We start from the raw sequence: 26,255 nt of genomic DNA, 5'->3' as shown, positions 1-26,255 counted from the left end.
ACTGTAGTCACCTGGGTTGTCCTTATTTCCCTTTTTATAGATGGCCACTATTGTTTACCCTTTTCCCATCTTCTTGAATCTCACCAGTCTTCTCTGACTCCTCCTTCTATTCCTTGCTCAGAAGTCACATACAAGAAATTACCAAATCTAGGGCTCTTTAATTACTGAGACTCTGGAAGTAGGGACATGAGATTCAAATTTGTGCTGTTGCCTTACGGAATCTATGGGTTAAGGAATGGAATTTATCTCCTTAAACCAGAGCAGGAAGGTTATGAATAGATATGCTAGTTCTAGAATGTACATCTTTGACAAATTGTGTCTAGGGAAAGAAGAGTAGCATAAATAAAGTGAAAAACTTCTGGACCTTTACAACCCATGGACTTCTACTGAATTTTGGGGAGAAGGAAGAGAGGAACAGGCAGGGCTGTGAAGCATGAAGATCTTTATATATCTAGTTTAAACTAGGCATCAGATCATATGCAATTTGATAGGGAAGCAGCCCTAGAAGAAATGAAACACATCATTTGATTTTTTCCAACTATCAGTGAAACAATACAAGATATTCAGAGCCTTCCCCCCATAAGTGCAAGTGGCATTGCTCAGACAGATTCTCACAAGCATAGAAAACAGTCCTGAGCAAAAGACTCTTGTTTAGAGGTCTTCTTTAGAGCATCCTTTGTATAAGGGATGCTAAGTGGATTTTCTTATAGCTAAGCAACTTCTCAGCTCTCTCTCTCTAATCTTTATGATATTGCCAGACTGTAAAGGAGATGAGAGCCCAAGTTGCTTAGTAAAACCTGCTATATAATCTTTGCCACACCCATATTAAGCATAAATTTAGATTATTCAAGTCCCAATCAATCCATTAACATTGCACATTGCTCTTGCAGCAGCTAGAGAACAGCTGTATGAATACCTTGATATTCTTGGGGGTGAGTGGGCATGCTGCACAAACTGAATTACTCCCACCAACTCTCTAGGGTTCCTGACTCAGTTTCACCAAGAAATTGACATCTGTGAACAAAACTGCATTAGTGCTTATCCCTTGCATGGGGCCATTTAAAGCTTTGTTTTATGGACAGTGAAATACACCCCAGCTGCATGTAGGTAGCACATTCCCTGGATATAGGATTCTGAGGAGAGAATGTATAGTTACAGATCATAAAAACATTCTTACGTATTAACTAAAGTAGCACCAGATTATAAAATGCCCTATTAAAATGCTAGAGAGCATGAGTCATTCATGGAAGCCCTTAAGTGTCACTGGTGCTTGGAACCATATGTAGCTGTCCCAGGCAGAAGTCATTCCCTGCTGATTAGATGGATTTGTACTGCTGTTTCCACCACAGGACAAGTTGACAGTCAGCTTCCTCCCTCGTGTTGGCACTTTGTAGTTGAGCTTTGGTCGGAACCAGTCAATGCCACAGTCACGGTGCCCCTGTACCATGACAATAGTGCCCATAGCAGGAACAACCTGTAACTCACTGAAGACATCTGCAAGGAAGAGTGAATGGAAAAGCTTACGAACACAGGTCGGTGTTTGCAGGCTCTCCTCAGCATTGCCCACAGAGATGCCCTCCAAATTGATCTCATAGAGCTCCTTAGGGCTCATGGCATTTCCTCCAAGCAGAATAAGGATCCGGGGAACCAAGGTCAGATTGAATATGGCTTCCAAATGCCGGAACACTCCCTCCAGCTCCATTAGCACTTGCTGACATTTCCTGCTGCTCCCTCGGTCTGTAGGCTGTGGCTTCTTCTTAATTGCATCACCATCCTGCCAAGGAAAAAGTATATTCTGAAATATTAGGCAAGTGGTGGTGCATTTGACTGCATTTAGCATCTTGAACCACCAGACCCAACAGAAGAAAGAACAGATATTTTAAGAAAAACTAAGGGTTTTTTTTTCTTAAAAACCTGAAAAAAGGAATCTTGGTGTCTTGGTGGGACCCAACATTGAATGAGTTCATTACTAGTGTTTCCTGAATTTAAGGTCAGTAGAAATAAAAGATATCAAGATGGATATAATGAAGCTAGAAACCTCTCACAGCTTGGCATAGCTCAATGAGCATTTTAGTCAACATTCAGCCTCTCTGGATTTTCTTAGGAGGCCGATGTTCTGCTGTGCTCTAAGATCTGTAGATAAAACTACTTGACCAGCCAGAGAGAAGTGTATTCTCTTTAGGATATTGTGTCACATTAAATATAAACACTGACTGCATTGAGAAAAACAGTGCATGCAACTGGAAATACAGAAGGTATGTTGATAGAGGCTACAAATCAAGACAACAGCTATCCAGTAGATTAGCTATCCAATTCTTGGAAAAGGCTGACTTGCCTTGGGAGCCAGTGCCACTTTATTCAGTGAGAAAGATTATGAGCCGCCTGATCTTTTTTCAAAGTTTTATTGCCCAACAGACTAAATAGCTCTGAAACACTGTCCATATAACCCTGTGTTGCTATCCTGATGAGTTTAATAATCATCTCCATAACACATGGAAGTTTCTATTACCAATAACCTATTTCAGTTACATGATGGACTTCCCCTTCTCCGTTTCTGAGACGTCTGAAGGTCTATCCTAGTTGTGCAAACTTGAGAGCTTAGACACTTTCATGTCCCATCTCCCACTGGTTCCTAAAGATAGCCAGTCCAGCCAAGACCCTGCAGCCAGTCACTGCTGGGCCTGAACCAACCAGAAACCTTACTACTTTGATCTGTAACTGCTGTCTCTTGAACCAGTGTATCAGATCATCCTACCTCGGGAGGGTGCGGCTGGGAAGGCCTATCTGGCCTGGCACAGTAGGCTGACTTTTGCAGAACATGCAGGGAACGGTCTCCTGCCCTCCTCAGCCCAAGGCAAAGTCACTACAGCGCTGGGGCTGGAGGCAGAGATTCCCGGAAGGCAAAAGCACCCGCAGAGATTGACCTGTTGCGCAGGCAGAGGAATGAAGCAGATTTGCTGGAGGGGAGGTAGCGGCCAGCAGCCAGCCCAGGAAAACAGCGTCTCACCGGGCAAGCGCGGAACGCACCCGGCTGCCAGGATCCAGGGCTGGCTCTCGCTCGGCCGGCGGCCCAGGCTTACCTGCGGCGGGCGGGGCAGCGCCCGCCGGTAGAAGTAGGCCAGCTGCTCGTAGGGCAGGGGCAGCTGGTGCCGCTGGTGCAGCACGTGCTTGAGGAGCTCGCAGGCGAAGTGGCAGCAGCCCTGCCGGGTCACGGGGCCGGGGAACACCACCGAGACCGAGCGGCAGCCCGGGGCGCGGCCGGCCGGGCCCTGCGTGGGGAGAAGCGGCGCCGCTGCCGCCCCGCTGCCGCCCCATCCCGCGGCGGGGTCCGGAGTCAGCGTCGGGGCCTCCAGGGGCTCGGTCTGGAGCAGGTCAGCTGCGTGGAGAGGGGAGAGGTCGCTCGGCGCGGGTGGGGAGGGGAGAGGAGCCCGGGCCCGCCCCTCACCTGCGCGCTCCTGGCGGCCCATCCCCGCCATCTTCGGCCTCACGCTCAGCTGCCCACTCCCGGCCCCAAGTTGAATGGCCGCCGCCCCGGGGCATCACGGGACATTCACGTCCCTGCTCCTTCCGGTGGCCGTGACCCCGCCGGCGCCATCTTTTCTTAGGGCACATGAGTGTTCCCTCCGCCCGCCTTGTGGGGACATTTTATTTTTGCACAAAAACCGCTTTTTTCGCAGGATCGGTAAACCTCCTTTTTTCGGGCGTAAGAATCTTGCGCAAAAAGAAAACGTAACGTCCACACTGTTTGTTTTTGCGCAAAAAGGAATTGGCAGAAAATATGCAAATGAGATTGTAACTCATGCAAATGAGCCTCTCATTAGCATATTTTTTGCCAAGCAAACTGATCGTGTAGACGTAGCCACAGTGATGTTGTTGTAGAGTGGGAAGTAAATTCCAGGAGCCCTGCATTTCAATCTCTCCTCTGTGCTAATCACTAGACAATGCTGCCTATAGCAAACCAGCTGGAAATGCACATTAAAAACAGGGAAATGGTGTGTTATGGAAGATTAATCCCCTTCTTCTCACAAGTTAGTTTCATCAATAGTATGAGAAAAATAAGTCATTGTCTTTGGTCCACACCCAAGGGTCCATTGACAAGACCCTGTTCCACTGAAGCGGATCTCAACACAGAACAAAAATAAAAAAGACCCTGTAGCTGACATCTCTTCCTGTTTTCAGTGAGAGATCACTAGAAAGACCTCTACCTGGCCTTTAGTTTGTGGCATGATGGTAGCCAAGATTGGTTTGTTCTCCTAGCCAAGTTAAAAGGTGTCAGAATAAATCTATCTGCCTTGATACTATGGTATACAAAAATGCAAGGGGGGGATCCAATTTATAAGGAACCCATTTAATTCCCTCCCTTGCTTTTCCCCAGGGGCTGCATCTAGACTGGCATGATTTTGCACAAATACTTTTAACGGAAAAGTTTTTCCGTTAAAGTATTTGCGCAAGAGAGTGTCTACACTGGCACGGATGCTTTTGCGCAAAAAAGATGTCTTTTGCGCAAAAGTATCCGTGCCAGTGTAGACGCTCTCTTGCGCAAGAAATTAACTTGCCTGTCTACACTAGCCCTCTTGTGCAAGAATACCTGTAGGCTATGTCTACATTGGCACCCTTTTCCGGAAAAGGGATGCTAATGAGACCAGTCAGAATTACAAATGCCGCGGGGGATTTAAATATCCCCCGCGGCATTTGCATGAACATGGCTGCCACTTTTTTCCGGCTCGAGGTTTTGCCGGAGAAAAGCGCCAGTGTAGATGGGATCTTGCAGAAAATAAACCCTTTTCCGGAAGATCCCTTATTCCTACTTGCAAGTAGGTTTATTTTCCGCAAGATCCCATCTAGACTGGCACTTTTCTCTGGCAAAACCCCGAGCCAGATAAAAGCGGCAGCCATGTTCATGCAAATGCCGCGGGGGATATTTAAATCCCCCGCGGCATTTGTAATTCCAACTGGTCTCATTAGCATCCCTTTTCCGGAAAAGGGTGCCAATGTAGACACAGCCGATCTGTACAAAATCAGTGGTTCTTGCGCAAATACTTGCGGCCAGTGTTGACAGGCGGCAAGATTTTGTGCAAAAGCAAATGCTTTTGCGCAAAATCAAATGCTTTTGCGCAAAATCTTGCCAGTCTAGACGCACCCAGGGTGTTTCAGGTTCACCTATATATATAGATTCAGAAGGACTGCCGTATTAGTCTGTAACTTCAAAAATGACGAGTAGTTCTGTGGCACCGTAGAGATTAACTAAAATATATACAGTATCATGAGGTTTGTTGAGCAAAACCCACAGTAGACACACACTAAATAGTCAGGATTCTTGAGTTCTAGTTCAGAGAGCTTTTTCATCTTCCTTTCATTGCCTTTTATATAAATTCCATTTTTATAATTAGTTATAGTAATCATCGTACTGGTAATATATTAGTCATGGCTAAAATATTATCATCACAGTGATTAAATACCACATTTTGTGTCAGTATCATCCACAACAGATATCATACCACAATTGTGCAGAGGCAGTAGTATACACTGCTATTCTAGCTGAATGAACTGCTCTGACCTGGTTTTCTGTTCTTAGCTATTTGTAGTACATGATGCAATTTGTTTCCTTTGGAGGTCAGCCCTGAAGGAGGAGGCGCCCTGAAGCACTAAGAGTGTGTGGCTACAGCTAGTTTTTGAAAACAAAGCATCCCTGATTTATCATTGGCTGCAATTTTAAAAATCAACATGGGGGGGAGGAGGAGTCCAATTTGTATATTTCAAATGCATGATGGGATCTGTAGTTCTGTGGCTTTGCATAGTCTTGTGTGTAATATGGTTAGTGTGTCAATGTAGTATATTTAGATTGCCTGTTAGTCTTTAAAGTGCTACCAGACTATTTGTTGTTTTTTAAGTTTATCCTAAGTCTTCTATTAGTTTCAGAGGAGTAGCCATGTGGTCTGTAACTTTAAAAACAATGTGGCCCCTTAGAGACTAACAAATATAGATATAGATATATATAAATATATAGAGAGAGAGACAGTGTGCATCACATGAGCTTTCATGAGGAAAACCCACTTCTTCACTCAAGATTATCTCATATGAAGAAGTGGGTTTTGCCCACAAAGGCTCATGATAGTGTGTGTGTGTGTATATATATATATGTATATATATAAAGTGCCACAGGACTAAGTCTAAGTCTTCTATAGCACTTTTCATCAAAGAGTTTCAAAGTGCTTTACAAATGTCAATAAGACATCCTCAATAGAGACAAAGTGACTTGGTCAAAACTATACAATTAGTGGGGAAACTGGAAATAGTACTCAGGAGTTTTTTCAGTCCAAAATTCTTGCTTTATTGTTAACATGTGACAGTATGTTTGATATAAATATATTTTAGCATATTGTCCTTATAGAAATGTATTTATTATGTGGTAACTTGCTGAAACTATACAATGTACTGTTTTGAAGTGCTTTATCAAATAACATTGCTCTTTATTATTTTCCATTAAACTTCTGTTATGTGTGTCTGAAAAAGAGCAACCTCTTGATATATATTGGTTTGAATGTATTATATGGTGGTAGCACCTGTATTTCTCTCTTATGGTACATAGGACCAGGATATCCAGAGGATGGGAGGGGTTTTATGCACATATATAGCACCATACACACAAGCACTGTGTACAGCATGTAAATCTATAGATTTTAGAAATTGGGTTTCAATGTTGTTGCCCAAACTACACCCAACCATGAAACTGCATCAGCAGCTTCCTGGGTTTTGGTTGACATAGAATGATGTCAGTCACCGCTATAGTACAGAGAAACAGCCCGGGGAGGCAACAGGCCCCACCATCAAATGTTCCCTTGGAAGCACTTTAAGTAGTCTGGGAAGAGAATGGTACAGGTGTAGGGTTGCCAGGTAGACCCCACCAAAAAAACGGACACACTTGATCGTGGGCGGGCAGGGGAGGGGGAGAGAACCTGCTGGGACGGGGGTGAGGCTGGCCGGGAGGTGGGCGGGGTGGGAAGCAGAGCTGGTGGGGGGAAGCCAGGGGTCGTGGGGCTGGCCGGGCGGAGAGGGGGGCCCGGAGGAAGGGGGGTGGGAAGCAGACTTGGCGGGGGGGAGGGGTGCAGCCACTGGCTACAGCCAGAGTCCTTCGGGCCATGCCCCCAGCAGGCACTCCCTTTAGTTGCGAGCAAAAGCCAGGCAAGGGCTGGGAGCCACTCCCGCCACCTGGCTTTTGCACACGAACAAAGGGTTCCCAGCGCCAATCGCAGCCCCGCCTCCCAGTCACTCCCCCGCCCCCAACCAGGCTTCCGTCCAGCGCCCAGTTGGAAATTCAGAAAATACCTGAAAGTCTGAATTTTTCTACTGGACAGACGGTGCAAATACCAGACTGTCCAGTAGAAAACCGGACACCTGGCAACCCTACACAAGTGATGCTATTCTGTCTCTCTCCAGGGGCCCCAGTTCCACTCATGAAGACAGGCTGGTGAAAAAGCATACACAAGAAATGGGCCTGTCCTGAAAGCATCGCAAAATGGTAAGCTAGCAGGGAACCAACAACCTCAATAAACTGGAAAACCACAACTCCCGGGAGTCCCTGCTCAGCAGCTCCGAAAGGAAAGGACGCTTTTTTCTTTAGTGCATGCTGGGAGCTGTAGTCCTTTCTAAGTGCGGTAATTCTGCGTGTAGAGACTGCTGCGCCCGTGGGCCTTTGCGAGTCAGTGTGACTGGCGCGGTGCATCATGGGAAGTGCAGTTTTCCGAGCTGCGTGTGCTGTGCAGCGTGGTGCTTGCTGGGGGTTGTAGTCCTGGGGGCAGCTGTCCGGACTCGGTTTCCCGTGAAGCCCCGCGGCTGTTTCTGACGCCAGAGGCCGGAGGGAGCTGGAAGGGCTGGAGCCGGGAGCGGGGCCGGGGGCGGCGGCAGCCGGGAAGGGAGGCGGGGGCGCGCGGGGCCGGGATGGACTCGCGGGTGTCGGAGCTGTTCGGGGGCTGCTGCCGGCCCGTGGGGGGCGGGGGGACGCTGCGCGGCCGCGGGGGGGCGGGGGCCGGCGGGGGCTCCAAGGGGAAGAAGAGCGGGCGGAACCGGGGCGGCAAGGCCAACAACCCGCCCTACCTGCCGCCGGAGGTGAGCGCGCCGGGGGGCACGGCGGGGGGCGTGGCGGAGGAGGGGCACGACAGGGGCTGGGAGCATGGCAAGGACTGGGAGGGGATGGAGGTTTGCTGGGGGCACGGTGGGGGGCTGGGTCGGTGATGGGGGGCACGGTGGGGAGGAGGTGGGGGGGGGGGGCACGGTGGGGAGGAGGTGGGGGGCTGGGTCGGTGATGGGGGGCACGGTGGGGAGGAGGTGGGGGGCTGGGTCGGTGATGGGGGGCACGGTGGGGAGGAGGTGGGGGGCTGGGTCGGTGATGGGGGGCACGGTGGGGAGGCTGGTGAGGGGCATGGCAGGGAGGAGGTGGGAGGCTGGTGGGGGAACGGCGGGGAGCAGGGGAAAGGTAACCTGTCTCACAAGAGCTTTGATTACTTAAAGGGGTTTCCAGTGCTCAGGGATGTTGTTGGGTCTAACGCAGGGGTCTCCAACCTTTTTGAGCAAGAGATCACTTTTTGCATTTAAGTGCAATTCAAGATCTACCTCAAATGTAAATACCCTTGCCCCACCTCCTTCCCGCCCCTTCTCTGAGACCCTGCCCCTGCTCACTCTATCTTCCCTCTTTTGCCCTTCCTCACTCACTTTCATCAGGCTGGGGCAGAGGGTTGGGGTGCAGGCTCTGATCTTGGATTAAGGGATTTGGATTGTGAGCAGGGCTCTCAGCTACCCTTGGGGCAGGCAGTTGAGGTGTAGCGGGGTTTTAGGTGCAGGCTCTGGGAGGGTGTTTGGATGCAGGGATGCTCAGGGCTAGGATAGGAGCTTGGGGCGCAGCAGGGTATTCATAACTGGGGTAGGAGTTTGGGATGTGAGCTCCAGCTGGGCACTGCTGGTGGTTCCTGGTTGGCGGTGCAGTGGGGCTAAGACAGGCTCACCTCTGCCCTGACCCTGCACCACTCCCTAAAGCAGCCAGCAAATTCCATCCCAAGTCCTGTTGTGCCCCCTTTCTGCTCTGTGGAGAAAGGATACAGAGTGGGAGGGGGCACCTTGACATGAGTTCCCTGCACTTTCTCCCCTTCCCTGCACAGAAAGCAGGAAGCTGCCCAGTGGGGGAGAGAGTTCCAAGGCAAAGAGCAGGAGAGGCGCAGCAGTGGGGAGGAGCAACTGAAGTGCTGGCACTTGATAATAGCCTCTTGGCCAAACCAGTCAGGATCATCTGTCAGAGGCTCCAAGATCTACTAGTAGATTCCCCCCGATCTACTAGTAGATTCCCCCCGATCTACTAGTAGATTCCCCCCGATCTACTGGTTGGTGACCACTGGTCTAAAGGGTCCTTGTAGCTGTGAATTGGTGTGGGGTGGATCAGTAGGACCAATGTGGGGCCACAGGGCTAGAGTGTCACCATCTCTGCATAGAGAGTTGTGGGTTCTTGATCTCTGTGTGCAGCTGTCTTGTGCACTGTATCCTGGAGTCACAGAAAGGCCTTATCTCACTCCAGTGCCACTGGCCTGATGATATATCAGCCTCTGGCTAGTAGATGCCTGTACTTGAGGCTTTCAACCTTCTCCACCTCACGTTGACGTAGAATTCCAGTTCCTGCCTTGGCTCATGCTATAATTTGCCAAGCAGCAAGAGAGTTCTAGGTCCTTGTTTATTTCAGGGTTTCTAGTAGAAGTAGGGGGAACAGAAAAAGGCTGTATTAGTTTCTCACTTTTTTTGAGCTCTGAGCTATGATAATCACTGAAGCTGGCTGCCTGCCTTTGTTAAAACCAGTTCACATTTGGAAAGGCCTTTGCAATTGTAAGGCTAGGGAAGCTTTTTAATTGACAGGTTAGATTCTCTGTAAGTTGAATGCTTCATTTCCTGCCATGGAAAGCTTCCAACAGCCACAGGCAAGTGAAATTTTCAAGCCTCAGTGATGTAAGACAGTAACAACAAAATAATATGATGCAGAAAGAGCTGAGACTTGGAAAAGCTAGGGGGAAGAGCTTTTCATCCCATAAAAGAAGCTTGTTCTGCCCCTCTTTGTAACCCTAGTCTCTTGCTGTTTCTTTCCTAGCCCTCATTCTTGTAGGTGTGGAAAAATATAATAGGTTTTCATGATGATTAACTAGGCTAGAAACAGTTCTAGAGGGTGGATCCTGTGTTGGGTCAACTGAGAAGATTGTGTTGGTGTGTACTTGTTGTTAAGGCATAGGGTATTAGTGTAGCTGTTGGTTAATGAGGCCATATTAAAACCTTTCCCCCACCCTGGCCACATCCTTAGTATGTTGTTAGTACATTTTTCCTTCTCTACCTTTCTCTCTGATAAATGAAAGATAAATGTAGCTTCTCCTCTGTGGGGGAGAGACACCTGGATAATCCCTCCTTAGAGCTCTTATGTGGTAGTGCTCCACTTGTGCTGTGGAGGTACTCAGCTCCATTGGTGTTGAGTGAGATGGCATTGTTGGTACACAGTCTGACTGCCTGGCATGGCATTTGGGTGCTCCTTGCTGTCTTATAGCTACAGTCTTGGGAATAAGTTCTGACATACAGCTCAGCACCCAGCACAAGATGCTCCATTCCCTTCCATTTCTGAGATCTGATTGGACATATTCTCTGAAAACACATTCTCAGCAGGCCCAGTGACACCCCCGTCTTTCATGAACTGTTAATTTGATCTGGGAGATATTTGCTGAGTTTGGAGTTCTGGTCTGTAGAGCAGGGGTGGGCAATAATTTTCACAGTGGGGCCACTTAATGAATTTTGGTACATGACCACGGGCCAGCTCCTCCCCAGAAGGGTCCTGGCTGGAAGGGGCAGGGCTGGGGACTAGCCACTCCCAGAGTTGTCTGGGACTGGAGACTTTCAACTAAAAACACAGAAAAGGGCTTGTAGCTCCCGACCTCACCACTACCGTATTGCCTGGCAGCCGCCTGGGGTTCCTGCCACTATTTAAAGGGCTCATAGTTCTGACTCCTTCCTGAGCCATTTAAATAAGATCCTGCTGCCTGAGTCACCACCTGGAAATTCAGTGGCACAGGCAACAGGATATAAATAGGAAGTGCCCAGATGCAGTACACAGGCCAGATCAAAGTGTTAGGCTGGCTGGATTTGGCCCCTGGTCCGCATCTTGCCCAGCCCTGCTGAAGAGAGTCCATACCAAATCCTGGGTAAAGTGAAGGGCAGTTCCTAAGCAGTGGTGCCATGCGTGGTAGGGTTTGCCTGCTGTGTTGTGAAAATAAGCTTGATAAGTGGCCACGTTAATTGCTGGAGCTCAGACAATTCCCACGGGCATAGGGCTGATGGATACGATGGCTTGAAGAGCGCGTAGATTGCTATGACCATTTATAGTCTAGCCCTGTGTTTCATTACAGGATGTTTACAGCATCCTCAAAAACATCAGAGTGTTAACTCCCATTTGAGAGTTCGGGACAGATATTTCTGTCCAAGGCAGGATGCCTTGCTTTTGGGGATGAGGACTTGAGAAGCTAGAACAGGCTAATCCCAATTGAGTCCTAAATAGTCCATCCTCAGGATTGTTCCCTGTGGTGACTTGGGCCTTGTACCTTTCAGCTGCAGGAGAGAGAGTCCTCTAAAGCAGAGGTTCTCAAGATTCATTGCACCATGACTCCCTTCTGACAACAAACATTATTTCATGACCCCAGAAGGAGGAACTGAAGCTTGAGCCTGCCAAAACCCCACTGCTGTGTGTGAGGGGGCCAAAGCCTGAGCCCCACTGCTCAAAGGCTTCAGCCCCAGGCAGGGGGCCTATAACCTAATCCCCAGAAAGTCTGTCAGCCCTGGTGATACCACTCAAAGGGGGTTGCAACCCACACTTTGAGAACCACTGCTTTAAGGCTTCGGTGTCAGTTTCTTCCTGTCCTCTTGACATCCTGCCTGTACCACTGTCCTGCAAGTCTAGACTTGTCACTGTCCTTGTACTGTTTGCACTAGAGTCTCAGTTATTGCCATGAGATGGGCACAAACGCTTTCTTCAGCGGTCAGGGGACAACATGGATACTGACAGTCTCCGGAGCTGAAGGCTGGATGGGAGGGGTTACCCTGGCTAAGCAGGACTTTTAAGAGTAGAGCTACTAATCCCAAAGCCTGGCTACTATGGCCCTTTGCCACCACGAGCCATTTATTGTGGGTTGGGGCTGAGTTAGAATTCAAGGATGGGATTTACCTTTCCTTGCTGGGCAGAGCCATGTGCTAGCAGAGGGAGCTGTGTATATCTAGAGAAACCAGCTGGCAAGAAGAGGTGAAATCCAAGCAGGTCAGTTTTCACCCTGCTGTCAGTCTGATTTATTGTGCTTTCCACTGGAGTTCCTGGCTCCCTGCAAGGCCTGGCCCTGGCTCTGTAACCTTTGGACAGAGATCAGTGGGAGATCCAGTTTAGTATTGGACACGTCTTCTCTCTGGAGGCTGGATCCTGCCTTGGATGGAATGGAATTAATAAACTAATGGGTCTTTTTGTTTCTGCCTACAATGAGCTGGCCTAGGGAAACCCTTTTGTGCCAGGGAAGTTTCTGGTGCTATTTCTTGGAACTGTCAGGCCAGTGAGTAATATCAATAGCACTCCCTTCCTCGTGGCTATGAGGAGAATCCCCAGGGGAGGGGGAGGCAGCCTTGCATGCTTATGGAGCCAGATCAAGGAGAGGAACACTTAGCAGTGCGTGAAATCACTGTCAAGAAAGGTGAGAGAGTCTCTAACAGACCAGCTCATTGCTGGAGCGATTCTCAGGCTCACTTGTTTTGAATGCAGGTTTTAGAGCAGTATAATGTACATAGGGTTGGAGGGCCCTAGATGGCTTAGGCTTAACAGAGTAAAGAGCCTTTTCCTTTTGCATTCCCCTAACAGGGCGCTGTCTGTTGTGGACAAAGAGGTCTTTAGGACATTTAACTGGGCACTTTCTTTTGCTAGCACTAAAAATATTATCTGACTCCAATATAACCCCTTTTAGCTTCCAAGCATTCATACTAGAGTGTTCCAGCTGCTTGGTAAACAGTAAGATTCCAGTACGGCATGGGAATATGGCCTGCAGCTCTCGCTGGGGAGTCTATGACTTAATGTATATGTTGATTCCCCTGCCGCTTCCTCCTTGCGAAGCTGGCAGCACAGCTGATTATCCATGTGACGTTTAGGGATATTAAAATTGCTAATCTGTTAAATGATAGCACATAACTATTTTAACCTAGGCCCCGCCGCGCGGCCTGTTTCTTGGATGTACCGCTGTGGCGGGGATTGCTTCAGCCTGGCATGGCTGGTTGCTGCCAGAGTTAATTGGCAAGGGCTGGTTAACATGCCTAGTGTCGTTCCAGCCTATCCAGAATGGTGTGTGGGCTCCATGGTGTTACGGAAGCCATGTGGAGTGTGCAAGGGTCACCTGGGAAAAGTGCCTGGGTGTTATGTGTTGGTCGCTAACCCATGTCTCTTGTGGCTTTCAATCAGGCAGAAGATGGGAACATAGAATACAAGGTGAGTCCTTAGGGGATTGCAGAGGGGGCTCCTCTTCTTGGAGAGTTACCCTGAAACCTTGGGCCCTAAGGGTTGAATTGAGCAAAAGGGTAAATGGGGCCCATGCCCAGGGGTATACCCCAACAGGAATCGTCCAAGCCTTGCCTGTGGGAGGGGGAACTGATTAGGGCACTAACCATCTCACTTTGGGTTCTCTGAGTCCAGTGGGAGAAACCGGATGCCAGAGAACATGCAGTGTAGAATCCCTTGGAACTGTATCTGGTGGGGACCTCCCAGCCCCTCAGGTATGTTTCATCTCCCATGTGCATCTACCAGTGTAGAGGAGAGTGTACACCCTTCTAAGGCCCCTCTCCTCACCCCGCTCACTCCTTCCTTAGGACCCTTTCCCGTTGTATTTTGGAGGCAGTCCTGCCATTCTTAGTTATTCGAGCCAGAGGACCAATGGTTTGGGCTCCAGTAGCTCCATGACCCTGGCTCCCTAATCTAGTGCATCCCTCCTACTGACGAGTTCTCAGATACCATCTGTAAGATGCAGGAATGTTCTGCTGCAGAAGTTCTTGTCTCCATGTAACCAGCTCTCTCCTATCCCACTGGCTCCTCTGCAGGTGCTCACTCGGAGCGTGTTTCCCAGAGTTGGGTCTGCTGGGGGGGGCATTGGAGTGTTAGGGAGTCACTGCCCCAGGGAGATGGGATTCTCTCTGCCCCCAGGCAGCAATTGTAACTGCTCCCTCCTTCGAGCAGCTGAAGCTGGTGAATCCCTCGCAGTATCGCTTTGAGCACCTGGTGACGCAGATGAAGTGGCGGCTGCAGGAAGGCCGGGGTGAGGCTGTCTACCAGATTGGTGTGGAGGACAATGGGCTACTGGTGGGCCTCTCCGAGGAGGAGATGCGTGCCTCCCTCAAGACATTGCGCCGGATGGCTGAAAAGTACGTGTCTCAGGATCTCTCACCCATGCTGGACCAGAGAAACCCAGCTTTGTCCCATTCTCCCCACAACCCCCCAAAAGATCCTGGGAGCTCCTTCTTCCTCTTCACCCCTCCTCTGAAAGGCCTGTCGATCAAGGAAGCTCATTTCCTAACCAAGTGCATAGGACCTCTTCTAGCTCACTCTCAGAGAGGCCCCCGGCCATGGAAACCAGCCATGCCAAGGCTCTGGGGTTTTTGCTGCTAGAGAGTCTCCTGTCTGAAGATCTGAGGCTTCTGCCCTATGGCTCTCAGAGCCTACAGCCTACCCTGCAGTTTGAATCCTGTTCCTAGCTCCTCTGTGGTGCTCTGGCCAGGTGGTCCCCCGGATAAGTGACCAATCTTGCACTCACTCAGGCAGACTATTCCCTCTTGCACCCCTTGCAGGGTCGGAGCTGACATCACCATCCTGCGAGAGCGTGAGGTGGATTATGACAGCGATGTTCCCAGAAAGATAACAGAGGTTCTTGTCCGGAAAGTACCTGATAACCAGCAGGTAGGGAACCCTTGGCTGCGTCGTTCTCCTTGACCTGGGAGCCCTGTGGTACCAGCGATTCTCAGACCACATTCCTCTGAAAGGGAAACTTCTTGAGATGGGAACCCCTACCCTGGAGTCACTTCACAGTAGAATGCTTCACAGGGCACCCTTTGAAGAGCTACCATAGGGGGGCAGTAAGGGAAAAGAGCCTTTTATATTCAGGTACCAGCTACAACCCACTACAGACAAGGGAGACTGGGTAGTTCAGGGGTCAGGGACTGAAATCTGAAGCAGCCTTTCGCCTCCACAGCACCAGTTCTAATCCAGCCCGATGTAGCAGTAAGTGTGTAGATGACCTTTATTGCGACGTGCTAGGCCTGGCATAGGACATCATACTTGCCATGGTGACGGCATAAACCCTGGTCTGTGACATCCTGGGAAGGGCAGAATCTAATAAAAAGTTGAGCTGCATGGCGATCCCTGCCTTTCCCAGCCCAGTCTGGAGGGAACAGGGCGAGCAAGTGCCAACCACAGCTGTGGGGTGCTGTCCTTGCACCAGGAGCAGGCTGCCCCATGGTTTTTCTGATCTGACTCGTTTTCTTTAGTTCCTAGACCTGCGAGTGGCTGTGCTGGGGAATGTGGATTCGGGCAAGTCTACGCTGCTGGGTGTCTTGACTCAGGGAGAGTTGGATAACGGGCGGGGCAGAGCTCGTCTCAATCTCTTCCGGCACCTCCATGAGATCCAGTCAGGGAGAACATCCAGCATCAGCTTTGAGATCCTTGGCTTCAATAGCAAGGGAGAGGTATGGCGTGAGTGCTGTTGCCGCAGTGTGGAGGGAGTGACAGGCCCTGCTCCCTGTGAAGAGTGGGAGGAACACATCTGCCCCCTGGCTCTGTGCTACCTGTCGCGGCAGAGGGCAGAGCAGGCCTGCCTCAGAAACAGGAAAGGAGTTCTGTGCCCCCCACTGCAGCAGCAGAGAGCCTAGGAGAGATCAAGTTGTACTTGGAGGTTTTAGGAAAAGGTGCTGCTTGTCCACTTGGAACAGGCATCTGCTCTGGTGTCCTGCTTTTTGCCTCCACATTAGTGTCCTACAGGGTTGGCATTAGAATACAGCCAGAGCAGTCTACAGGCTCTATAAGGCATAATCCCTTTCCAGGCACAGAGTCTGATGCTCTATGGCACTTGTTTCTGTTTAGATGGAGTTGGTCTGGTCGAGGTTGTCTTTTCTGCCCTCTGCCACCTCTTTTGCATATGCCATCCCTGTCTCTGGGACCTCTTCTTCCTAGGTGGTGAACTACAGTGACTCGCGGACAGCAGAGGAGATCTGTGAGAGCTCCTCCAAGATGATCACCTTCATTGACCTTGCTGGCCACCACAAGTACCTAAAAACCACCATCTTTGGCCTCACCAGCTACTGCCCAGACTTTGCCATGCTGGTGGTGAGTGCCAACACTGGCATTGGTAAGTGTGCTCTGACCTTCCCTGGGGAACGCATGGAGAGTCTGGCAGGATGCTTTGGAGCAATGGAGTGGTAGATGCTAGCTAGTGGGTGGTAATAGTCAGAAAAAATGATCCTGACTCCACTTCCCTCCTGACACCCAGTGATTCCAATGCAGCAGTGAGCACAGCAGATGAGCTGGGAGTTTGGCTGCCTTGTACACCTTGATTACTTAAGAGATGACTATCTTACTGAGTGTGGTGTCCATGGCAGGAAAGTTTTGAGTAGCATTTGAGGGCACTTTGAGCATGTCAGGGAGAAATCCCCTTGATATATTAGTGGGGTATCTTGGATCCCAAAGTAAACTATAACCTTTCCCCGTGCCATTTGGACAGCCACTTTTTTGACTAATCTCTTAGCTCTTGGAGAGATACTCCTGGGTCCTAATGGAGCAGAAGCATGTGCCTTGGCCCTGAAAAGCCCTGATCTGTCTTTCTGGAATGATAATTATAAAGCTGTGCCCCTTGCCATTGCCTGACATGCTGAGCAAAAGCGTGACACAGCACCCTCATCTGTATGATGGCCTCCTTGGGCACTTCTTGAGCTGGGAGATGGTCACATCTTGTGAGCATTTGTCTGTTGTGCCCATGCTCCTTTTAGCTGAGCTCTCTCTTGTCTCTTGTAGCAGGTACCACGCGGGAGCACCTGGGTCTGGCCATGGCCCTCAAGGTTCCCTTCTTCATCGTCATCAGCAAAGTGGACTTGTGTTCCAAAGCCACCGTGGAACGGACAGTGAAGCAGCTGGAGCGGATCCTGAAGCAGCCAGGCTGCAACAAGCTGCCCCTATTAGTCAACTCGGATGATGACGCTGTCACGGCAGCACAGCAGTTTGCACAGTCTCCCAAGTAAGAAGCCTTCATCCTTTCTGCAGGGGGAGTCAGCTGAGCTTTGGGTGTGTCCACACTGCACCCTAGAATCAAAATAAGAGACTCAATTTGGTATCTTATTTTGAATCTGTTTTGAAATTTGGCTATCTACATGGTGCCAAATTTCAAAATAATGTGCTATTTCAAGACATCCCTTAACCCTCATGGAATGAGGGTTAACGGACATGCTATGTTGGCATCCCAGTATTTCAAAAAATATTTCAAAATAACGGGCGGCTTGCGTAGATGCGGGGTAGCTATTTCAGGATGCCTCCAGTATCCCGAAATAGCTGTGCAGTGTAGACATACCCGTAGTCTGTTGGGATTTTACTAGCTCCATTCACATGGGGGGAGACCATATCTTTAGGAGGCATTAGCTGTCTTCTCCCCAGGTTTCACTCCCACTCCTTTCTTGCGTGGCCTCCTCTCCCAGGCCTTTTCTGGGCACCAGGAACAAGTGCCAGTGACTGATTCGAGGGTGAATGTGTTCCTGGCTTACCTTGAAGACACAGCTCCAGGGAGGAGGCCTGGATTGGTTGGGTACAGATGGCCTGGGCCAAGCTCTGGAAAGGCACTTATAGTGTGTCTCTGCTAGGTCCCATCTAGCTCATGTATTGTCCCTTTGGGAGCCAATTCCTTGCAGTACTTTCCCCAGGATGGGTTTTGCAGCTGTATTGTGGCCCCCTGCTCATTCCTTTCTGTGTGTGTTTGGCAGCATCACCCCGATCTTCACTCTATCCAGTGTTTCAGGGGAGAACTTGGATCTCTTAAAAGTTTTCCTCAACATCCTTCCTCCTCTGACCAACAGCAAAGAGCAGGAGGAGCTCATGCAGCAGCTTACAGAGTTCCAGGTACGTGCGAACATTGGACTGAGGTTCTTTCACTGAACCCATTACCATGGCATTATCTGAGCACCTACCTGAGGGAAAGCTGCACGAGGGTCCCTGTGTCTGGTGAGGGGAGTAATGTGCTGAACCACGGGAGTAATGAGGAGGTTGGGGAGCTGGAATACAGAGAGGAACCAGCCCCATATCCGTGTGCTGCTTCTGAAAGGGCCTGCCAGGTAGCTGAGTGTCCAGCTTAGTTCAACCCAAGAGAAGTGCTGGACACATCGCTGACCTGTATGGTGTCGGCTTTGCTCTGGGACCCTTCAGAACTGCCAACAGTGGGAGCAGGAAACAGGTCTGTTATGGCCCAGGGCAGAGAAGGCTCGTCTTTAGCCTTTGGTGGGTGGCTGGTGGCTCGTTCCAGCTCTGAGGCGCTAGTCTCCCAGGTGCACAATGAATCTAAAGAGCTTGCTCCTGTTGCCCTGCTGCAGGTGGATGAAATCTATACCGTGCCTGAAGTGGGAACTGTTGTTGGAGGAACTCTGTCCAGGTGAATGCTGCTGTGAGCGCAGTGACTTGGATGAGCTCAGAGGGATCAGGGTTTGTGGGGAGAGAACGTGGGCTGAGCACTGCCAGATCTCGCAGAGAATTGAGTTCTCTTGTATGGGCAGGGCAATATTGGGGAAAAAAACTGCATGTGAATGGGAGTGGGGAATGTGAAGGCTGAATTTACCCTTCTCCTAGGTGGGGTGGGGAGCAGGGTAGGGGGAATCTCCACCAAGAGGCTGGGCTGTCTCCAGAGCAGAGCTCTAATGTGTTGGTGGCAACCCGAGGCAGCTGCTTTGCCCTCTGATAGGGCTGTGGTTAGAGCGTGGCTGGCCTCATGAAGGGTGTGTCTTTCATTAGACTTTCAGAAACCCTTCATCAAGCAGCAGCTGAGTAGTTTGGGAGGAGGGACAGCAGGTCAGCACTCCTGGGTCTGCTCAGGACAGTGCATACTCCCCAACGTGTGGGACAGCTTTTGTAGTTGGTGAGGAATCCAGGGCTAGTCTAGTGCATCCCGTCTCTTGGGGATTCCAGGCAGTGCTAGCACTGACGCAGATCACCTCTCTGCTGCTTCTGCTGGAACAGACAGAGTGGAAGAGCAAGTGGACACTGGCTGGTCAGGCTCCTGGGGATCTCAGAGGGTTGCATTAGACAGCTGAGTTCGTTGGCCAGACACTGGGGAGGGAGAGTCCTGGTAGACCCTTTTTCCAGTGGGATTCAGAGAAGCTATGCAGGCTAATCTCATTGGGCATCTTCTCCTGTGGCTCTGATTAAATTTGGTCCTGCTCTCGTGCCCCTGGCAGTGGGATCTGCAGGGAGGGGGAGAGCCTTGTGGTTGGCCCCACGGATGATGGCAAGTTCCTCCGGCTGAAGGTGTGCAGCATCCAGCGGAACCGCTCCGCGTGCCGTGTGCTCCGCGCAGGACAAGCTGCCACACTGGCCCTTGGGCCCTTTGACCGCTCCCTGCTGCGCAAGGTAAGACTTGCTCCCATCTGCAGGGAGCTGCTGCTTGCCTTGACTGCATTGGCTGATCAGCCCCTGGGATCCTGAGCAAGGAAGGAAGGGACTAGTGTGCTTACTCTGAGGTGCCTACTTGAGGGGATCCCCAATAGAAACTCCACCCCACTCCTGTCCTACTGCCAGTGGTGGGGTAGCTGGCCTCAAGGCTTGAGATGGGTGCATGGAGCTTTAAATGGGGTTCAGATGATGGGATGGAAGCAACTGGGGGGGAAGGCCTGTGGGGCTCAAAAACAACAAAGGGCTGTTCTTGATGGTCTGTGTTTTGAGCTTGAAGTTGTTGTGCAGGGCATGGTGATGGTGAGCCCGGAGATGAACCCCACCATCTGCTCAGTATTTGAAGCTGAGATTGTGCTGCTCTTCCATGCCACAACTTTCCGGAAGGGATTCCAGGTGACAGTGCATGTGGGGAACGTGCGGCAGACGGCCATTGTGGAGAAGATCCATGGAAAGGTGAGATTCTTACCACTCTGGCAGCCTCTCAGACCCCAGCCTGCTCTGGCTCATTAGATTTCCTTAGCTTCATTAGAAATCACAGGAAGTCTCACTTCACTCCTTCCTGCTAATGCCACTCGACTTGTATTGGGTCCTGCCTTTCCTCTCTTCCCAGCAAGCTCCCTTTGTCCCACAGGTTTCTGGTGTCACTAGAGCAGGGCACAGGAGTAGCCCCCTGGTTTCCAGAGCTCTTTGCTGGAAGTCAGAGTTCCTTTCCCACAGTCTCATGACTGTAGTGAGGGGGCCTCAAGCTGTGCCACCTTAAATGGTGGCTTCTGGAAGAGACTGAGGGGATCTTGTTTTGCATCCTTCCTATCTTCTCTGCCTTGGACTTTCCACGGCTCCTGGATATGGAGGCAGAGGACTGGGTGGGCATGCTCCTGTTTGTGAGACTGTTCGCTCCTCTCCCTCAGGACAAGCTGCGGACAGGGGAGAAGGCTGTTGTGCGTTTCCGGTTCATCAAACACCCTGAATACTTAAAGACTGGTGCCAAGCTGCTATTCCGTGAAGGAGTCACCAAAGGTATTGGGCACGTCACTGACCTCCAAGCTATCAGTGCTGAAGAGAATAGCCTGGAGGAGACTCTGGGGCCTGGGCATTTGACCTTCTGACTCCCACTTAGTCTGTGGGAATCTCCAGACACCAGCAATGAAGGAGGAGAAAGATGGGAGAAGTTTGGCCCTTCACATGACTGGAACTGCTGCTGTCCGGGTCTGGCATGGGCTTCTCCTCACACTGTGTGATGGAGCCCAGGAGAGCTCCCTGTGTTCAGTACCCCTCCTGGGGCAAGTTAAGCATGTTGTCTCTGCATCGTCTGCTGCTTTCATTATCCTGCCCTCCACAATAGACCAGAGGCAGCCTCGGTCTGGGCGGGTGAGTCCTGGCTTTGTTTACTGTACTGGTGGGAAGTTATTGGCTGACGCAAAGCTCCTGAGGTGCTGAGCAGCAGTGAAGGGATCCTGCCACCTCTGATCCAGAATCAGTTCGTTGCATCTCTGGCAGTATTGAGCCTGACCCAACTGTGTGTGCCCATTTCCCAGCCTCAGGCTTTCCCTCCAGAGCAGAGACCTTTGGACCAGCAAAGGAGGCATAGCAACCCAGAATGCAGGGGCTTGGTTAAACTCGGGTTCACAGGAACCCTTCAAGAGTTCAGGACACTTTTAGCCCTTTTAATCTTGATTTTAATCCCACGTGTGCCCCATCAGAGGCTCCTACGCACCTCCCCAAACCAGTGCAAACAGGGACCTCCTCTCTGGACTAGACCTTGCCAGATGGTGACGAGGTATGTGCCCCTCCTAGTGGTCATGTCTTGTGTGTGAGTGGGGCTGCCTCACTCTCGCTAATGCAATCAGCATCTTCAGGAACCTGCCTGAAGCCAGAGTCTGTGCTCCTAGCCCTCTGCTCACTGTAGCAGCCGAGCTGCCCCAAGCAGGAGGCCATTTGGGGTAACAGAGCTGGCCCCACAGCTGGGCTTGCCTGCCGTCTGCTTCAACTGAGCAGGAAGTCCCCTTTATCGAGTTTGTGGCAGTACTTTTGTGATGATTTCCCTGTGGCAATCAGTCTGTGCTGCAGCCCAGCTTGCTCCTCGGGGACCTGCCTTAATTCTTGAGGAGAGGCAGAGGGGGCTGCCATACTGGCCAGGGAGGAAGATTACCTGTTGGGTGCAATCCGACAAAGTTATTGCAGTGATTTTTTTTTTCTCACATTCTACTTAAGGGAAACTTCCTGTTTTGTCTATGAGGTTTCATTGGCCATGGGGAGCTGGTGGGTACCAGCACAGCCAGAGGCTCTGTAGGTGCATGGGGAGATGGAACACTTGCTGCTCTGTTTCCCCAGCTGTCCCCTTCAAGTATCAAGTGTTGAGTACTGGCCTGTACAGCTGCTGCTGTGCTCTTCAGCTGGAAACGGGGGACAGGAGAGGCTGCATAGCTGCACACAAGGCTTCTGATTGCACTGGTGATATCGAATGGAGCTGGTCATGCACTGCTGCCTGAGCAGGGTAGTGTTCTGTCTGGACAGGGAAGTGACTGTGCTCTCTGCTCCAGGTGTGGTGATGTCAGTAATGCTCAGTCTATGCTGCCTTCCATGCGGTGTCTTGTGCTAGGGTGATCGGCATCCATAGTGCATGCAAGACTGAGCTTCTCACATCAGTTTGGTGACATTGTCACAGCAGCTCTCCTCACCATAGGCCATGCCCTTTGCTGTAGTGGAGAACCTTGTGTGGGGGTGGGAATCCCTGCCTGCAGACTGTTAAAATGCACCAAGCTGATCTGCAGGGAGAGAATTGTTCCTCCCCTGTGAAGGGTTAGCTCCTTTGCTTTCCCTCCACCATGTTTTGTGCTTGAATCCTTCTGGCTTAGACTAAGAACTCTAGGTCAAGCCCATCTTGTTATTGCTGTTAATAGCAGCTGTGAGCAGGTTTTGCCTCTTCCCAGGGTGTGGTAATGTATCCACTCTCCTGGCAGTACCTTGTGGGGAGGCTTGGTCTGTTTGTTTTCCCTTTCAGTCACTGCACACATCATCTTAGAAAAGGGGACCCTTCCCCTTTCAGCTCTGGCACGTAGCACTGGGTTCCATTACAGTGTGTGCCCCTGCAGGGAGGACAGAGTCCCAGCAAGCACTTCCCCTCCTGTGTTATCCTAAGGACAAATAATGGTGCCCTGGGAGAAGGCATCTCCTCCTGCTGTTTGCAGTGATCTTGGAGTAATCTTCAGCAGTGACACACATTTAAGGTGCTGCTCCCTTCCCTGGGAGAGCTGATGGGACTGAGCGCTTCCTCCCACCTTCTGTGGCGTGACTGTTCTCAGTGTCATGCTCTTTGTGCTCACTGTTGTCCTGGAGTCTCTAATGCAGAGGGACGGGTTCCATCTCCTTGGCATCTATATATAATGTACAGAATAAAGATGTTTTATTGAGAGAGAACTTTGGTTGAGTTGTGACAGGGGATGTTTGAGCGGAGCCCTCTAGCCTCTCCCAGCTGCTCTCTATTTCCTGGTAAACGAACTGTGCTGGGCCCTGTAAGTACTGTGGAGGACTGTACACGTCACTGCTTATAAGCACATATTGCCTGCTGAGCTGGGCCTGATCCAATGTGTGGCTAAGGTAGCTGACAGCCACGTCACTCTGAGCACAGTGTTTATTGCAGTGGGTGGGGCTGACTTTCATGTGTCTGAAGCCACATTCCTGCTACCCTGGAGTTTGATTATAGAGAGACGCCATGTGACCTTCACTGGTGCTTTGACCTAGCTCAGGTTAATTTAAAAGCCGTATGTAAAGTTGGGGGTGGGGAGCAGCTGACTGCAAACAGACAATTGCAGCACTAGACTTGGCAGAATGATTCTTTAATTCAGATGGATAATATCAATGTAAGCATTTTTTATTGATCTATATTTTTACAGTGGTGAGCATGTGGGGCACACTATTTCATGACAGATGTTGTGATTCTTAAATCCTCAAGTAGCATTCTGACTTGCTTATCACTGAACCAATGTTTTCATTTTATAGTGATGTGGATGTTTGACATTTTACTTGCTCAAGCAATCTAATCCAAACCTATACACAGGAGACTAAACAAAACTGGAAATGCTCCAGTGCTGCTCCTTGAAGGGACTGAAGTACAGGACAAATTTCTGCACTCTGCATCACTGAGGGTGGCTTGCTGGACTTGTCTCCACCCTTTATTATTTGACAACCTGTCAGCTGATCCCAGCTTAGATGTAGCTTTTCATTTATTCAGTTTTCTGTTTTATAGACTTGGCCACCACCTGAGTCATTTTCATTTCCTGATGGCCCTGTAGGACAGCAAAGTGATGCAATCCCACCAAACAGGTTGTAATGTCTGTGGGGAGGGGGCACGTTTCTTTCTAAAGGGCAAACCTAACTTTAGTGGGAATGTCATTTTAATTCTGTCCCTCCCAAATGACTACAGGCAGTTCTGAGGCAGAATCCCTTCCTCCAACATCTTCAGAAAAGCTACATGAGTGAGATATGCTGGAAGGTACTGGAACTGCACTAGCAAAGGAGTAGCCCAGAGCAGATCAAAGCAGCAGGCTCTGGTTAAGGCAGAACTAGCAGCTGATGCAAGAACTTGCTGCTGTAGTTGAGCTGGTGGGGGAAGGGAAAGGAAATAGTCGTGCTAATACAGCTATAATGGCTCCCTACTATCTACAGCCAGCAGTAGGAGCTTGAGGCTGTCCCTCTGCTCACTCTAAAGGGGGAGGGATGGGGGGAATCTTACAACTGATGAAACTGCCTGCAAGGCTAGAATTTCCAAACCACACCCAGAGCTGCTTTTCCTACACAGTGCTCAGTTCAGTTGTGTGGCAGTGACTAGTGCTTTGACACGAACCCAAACCTCAAGGAATCACCCAGTGGGAGGGTTAGTTCCCTCTGAACTGAACTCTGTGCAGACTAGAGGCTCTTCAGCGACTGAATGCAGTTTGGCTCCATTCAGACTTGTTCTCGATACACACCAATGCTACCTGCAAAGGTAGTAAATGCCAAGGCAGCCTATTCCATCCCCGCAAGGTGAGCTATCATTCTCTAGGCAGGCAGCAAGAATCACAAAGACCATTGTCATACCTGTGTCACAGAGAATTGGTCCAGTGACAAGGGGAAGTAGAGCACATGACATTGTTTGCATGTGTGGGTAGAAGACAAACCATTAGAATCAAAATGCAGGACAATGTAGCACTTTAAAGACTAACAAGATGGTTTATTAGATGATGAGCTTTCGTGGGCCAGACCCACTTCCTCAGATCAAATAGTGGAAGCTTTATGGTTGATGGATTTCCATTCCAAACGGCTAAATGTAGTGCCTTGCATGTAGAATAGTGATAGAAATGTAGCCGTGTTAGTCTGGGGTAGTTGAAGCAAAATGCAGGACAATGTAGCACTTTAAAGACTAACAAGATGGTTTATTAGATGATGAGCTTTGATCTGAGGAAGTGGGTCTGGCCCATGAAAGCTCATCATCTAATAAACCATCTTGTTAGTCTTTAAAGTGCTACATTGTCCTGCATTTTGCTTCAACTACCCCAGACTAACACGGCTACATTTCTATCACCATTAGAATCAAAGTAGACTGGGTGATGGGGACTCCATTAGCCCAGTCTCCTCTTCCCTTGCAACCCCCTAGGATTGATTCTGGGAGACAGGATTCCCAAGGCCTGTAGGGCTAGACTTTAACTATACCCACTTCATTACCAAGGCAATAGAACAGAGACCCATTGAGCTGTGACCTTGCTACTTAAGGCACCTGGGAGGAAGCACAAGTTTGTTACACATGAGGGTTGCATCTAGACTGGTGTGATTTTGCAGAAATACTTTTAACTGAAAAGTTTTTCCATTAAAAGTATTTCTGCAAAAGAAAGTCTAGATTGGCAGATGCTTTTGCGCAAAAGCATCTGTGCCCAGTAGAGACACGCTTTTGCGCAAGAAAGCTCCGATGGCCATTTTAGCCATCAGGCTTTCTTGTGCAAAAAATTAAAGGTGCCCATCTACACTGGCCCTCTTGTGCAAGAGGGCTTATCCCTGAGCAGGAGTGTCAAAGTATTTGCACAAGCAGCACTGAATTCTTACACTAGAATGTCAGTGCTCTTGTGCAAATTCCAGCGGCCAGTGTAGACAGCTGGCAAAATCTAGACACACCTGAGGGCTACAGCAGTCTGCTGTGTGTGCACTAAAGCCCAGTTCTGAGCCAGTACTAGATTCTGCAGGTGCAGTTTGATCCTCTTCACCTGTAGTGTTCAGCCATAACTCTGCCACAGCCATGCACTCTCCCAGGCCTTGATCTCTCTGCCCCAGGAGGAAGAAAAACCGGCTCAGTATTATGGCAGGCCTTGGGTTCAGAGAACCTCCCTAAAGGGGGCTAGAGCTAATAAAATCATCTCTCAGTGCATGAGACCAGGACAGCAGAACAAAGCTGCAGAGAGACACCTTAGCAGTGATGGTAGCTTCTCTGCCTTATCTCAGACAAAGACTGATCAGAGGAATTCTGTCCCTGCTGTAGGACTAAGCTACCCAGGCAGCAGCAAGGAGT

General features: G+C 50.0%; 2 protein-coding genes across 2 annotated transcripts; one reads left to right on the top strand and one right to left on the bottom strand.

Moving 5' to 3' along the window:
* Nucleotides 1-425: 425 nt before the first annotated feature.
* On the bottom strand, nucleotides 426-3,651 carry MAD2L1BP (MAD2L1 binding protein). The gene is made up of 2 exons (XM_075925022.2): nucleotides 3,081-3,651; nucleotides 426-1,774 (listed from the first exon to the last, which is right to left on the bottom strand). Exons 1-2 carry the CDS (start codon nucleotides 3,474-3,476, stop codon nucleotides 1,238-1,240), a joined length of 933 nt encoding a protein of 310 aa, XP_075781137.1. The 5' UTR covers nucleotides 3,477-3,651; the 3' UTR covers nucleotides 426-1,237.
* A 4,234-nt stretch (nucleotides 3,652-7,885) lies between these two features.
* On the top strand, nucleotides 7,886-21,025 carry GTPBP2 (GTP binding protein 2). The gene is made up of 12 exons (XM_075925017.2): nucleotides 7,886-8,106; nucleotides 13,499-13,525; nucleotides 14,267-14,451; nucleotides 14,875-14,983; nucleotides 15,571-15,768; nucleotides 16,253-16,427; nucleotides 17,090-17,309; nucleotides 18,046-18,181; nucleotides 18,649-18,707; nucleotides 19,507-19,678; nucleotides 20,009-20,173; nucleotides 20,629-21,025. Exons 1-12 carry the CDS (start codon nucleotides 7,939-7,941, stop codon nucleotides 20,824-20,826), a joined length of 1,812 nt encoding a protein of 603 aa, XP_075781132.2. The 5' UTR covers nucleotides 7,886-7,938; the 3' UTR covers nucleotides 20,827-21,025.
* The last annotated feature ends 5,230 nt before the right edge of the window (nucleotides 21,026-26,255 follow it).

This window comes from Pelodiscus sinensis, chromosome 3 (assembly GCF_052426305.1).
Source record: "Pelodiscus sinensis isolate ZL-2025 chromosome 3, ASM5242630v1, whole genome shotgun sequence".
Lineage (NCBI taxonomy): Eukaryota > Metazoa > Chordata > Testudines > Trionychidae > Pelodiscus > Pelodiscus sinensis.
Note: the sequence above shows the minus strand (reverse complement) of the source record. Positions and strands in the feature narration are given on the sequence as shown.

Bases quoted from the DNA above. Each gene is read 5' to 3' on its own strand.
- GTPBP2 (XM_075925017.2), top strand. From the start codon at position 7,939: ATGGACTCGCGGGTGTCGGAGCTGTTCGGGGGCTGCTGCCGGCCCGTG. The intron at 18,182-18,648 runs GTACGTGCGAAC...GCCCTGCTGCAG, and splicing joins AGCAGCTTACAGAGTTCCAG to GTGGATGAAATCTATACCGT. The intron at 19,679-20,008 runs GTAAGACTTGCT...GTTGTTGTGCAG, and splicing joins ACCGCTCCCTGCTGCGCAAG to GGCATGGTGATGGTGAGCCC.
- MAD2L1BP (XM_075925022.2), bottom strand. From the start codon at position 3,476: ATGGCGGGGATGGGCCGCCAGGAGCGCGCAGGTGAGGGGCGGGCCCGG. The intron at 1,775-3,080 runs GTAAGCCTGGGC...TTTCCTTGGCAG, and splicing joins CGCTGCCCCGCCCGCCGCAG to GATGGTGATGCAATTAAGAA.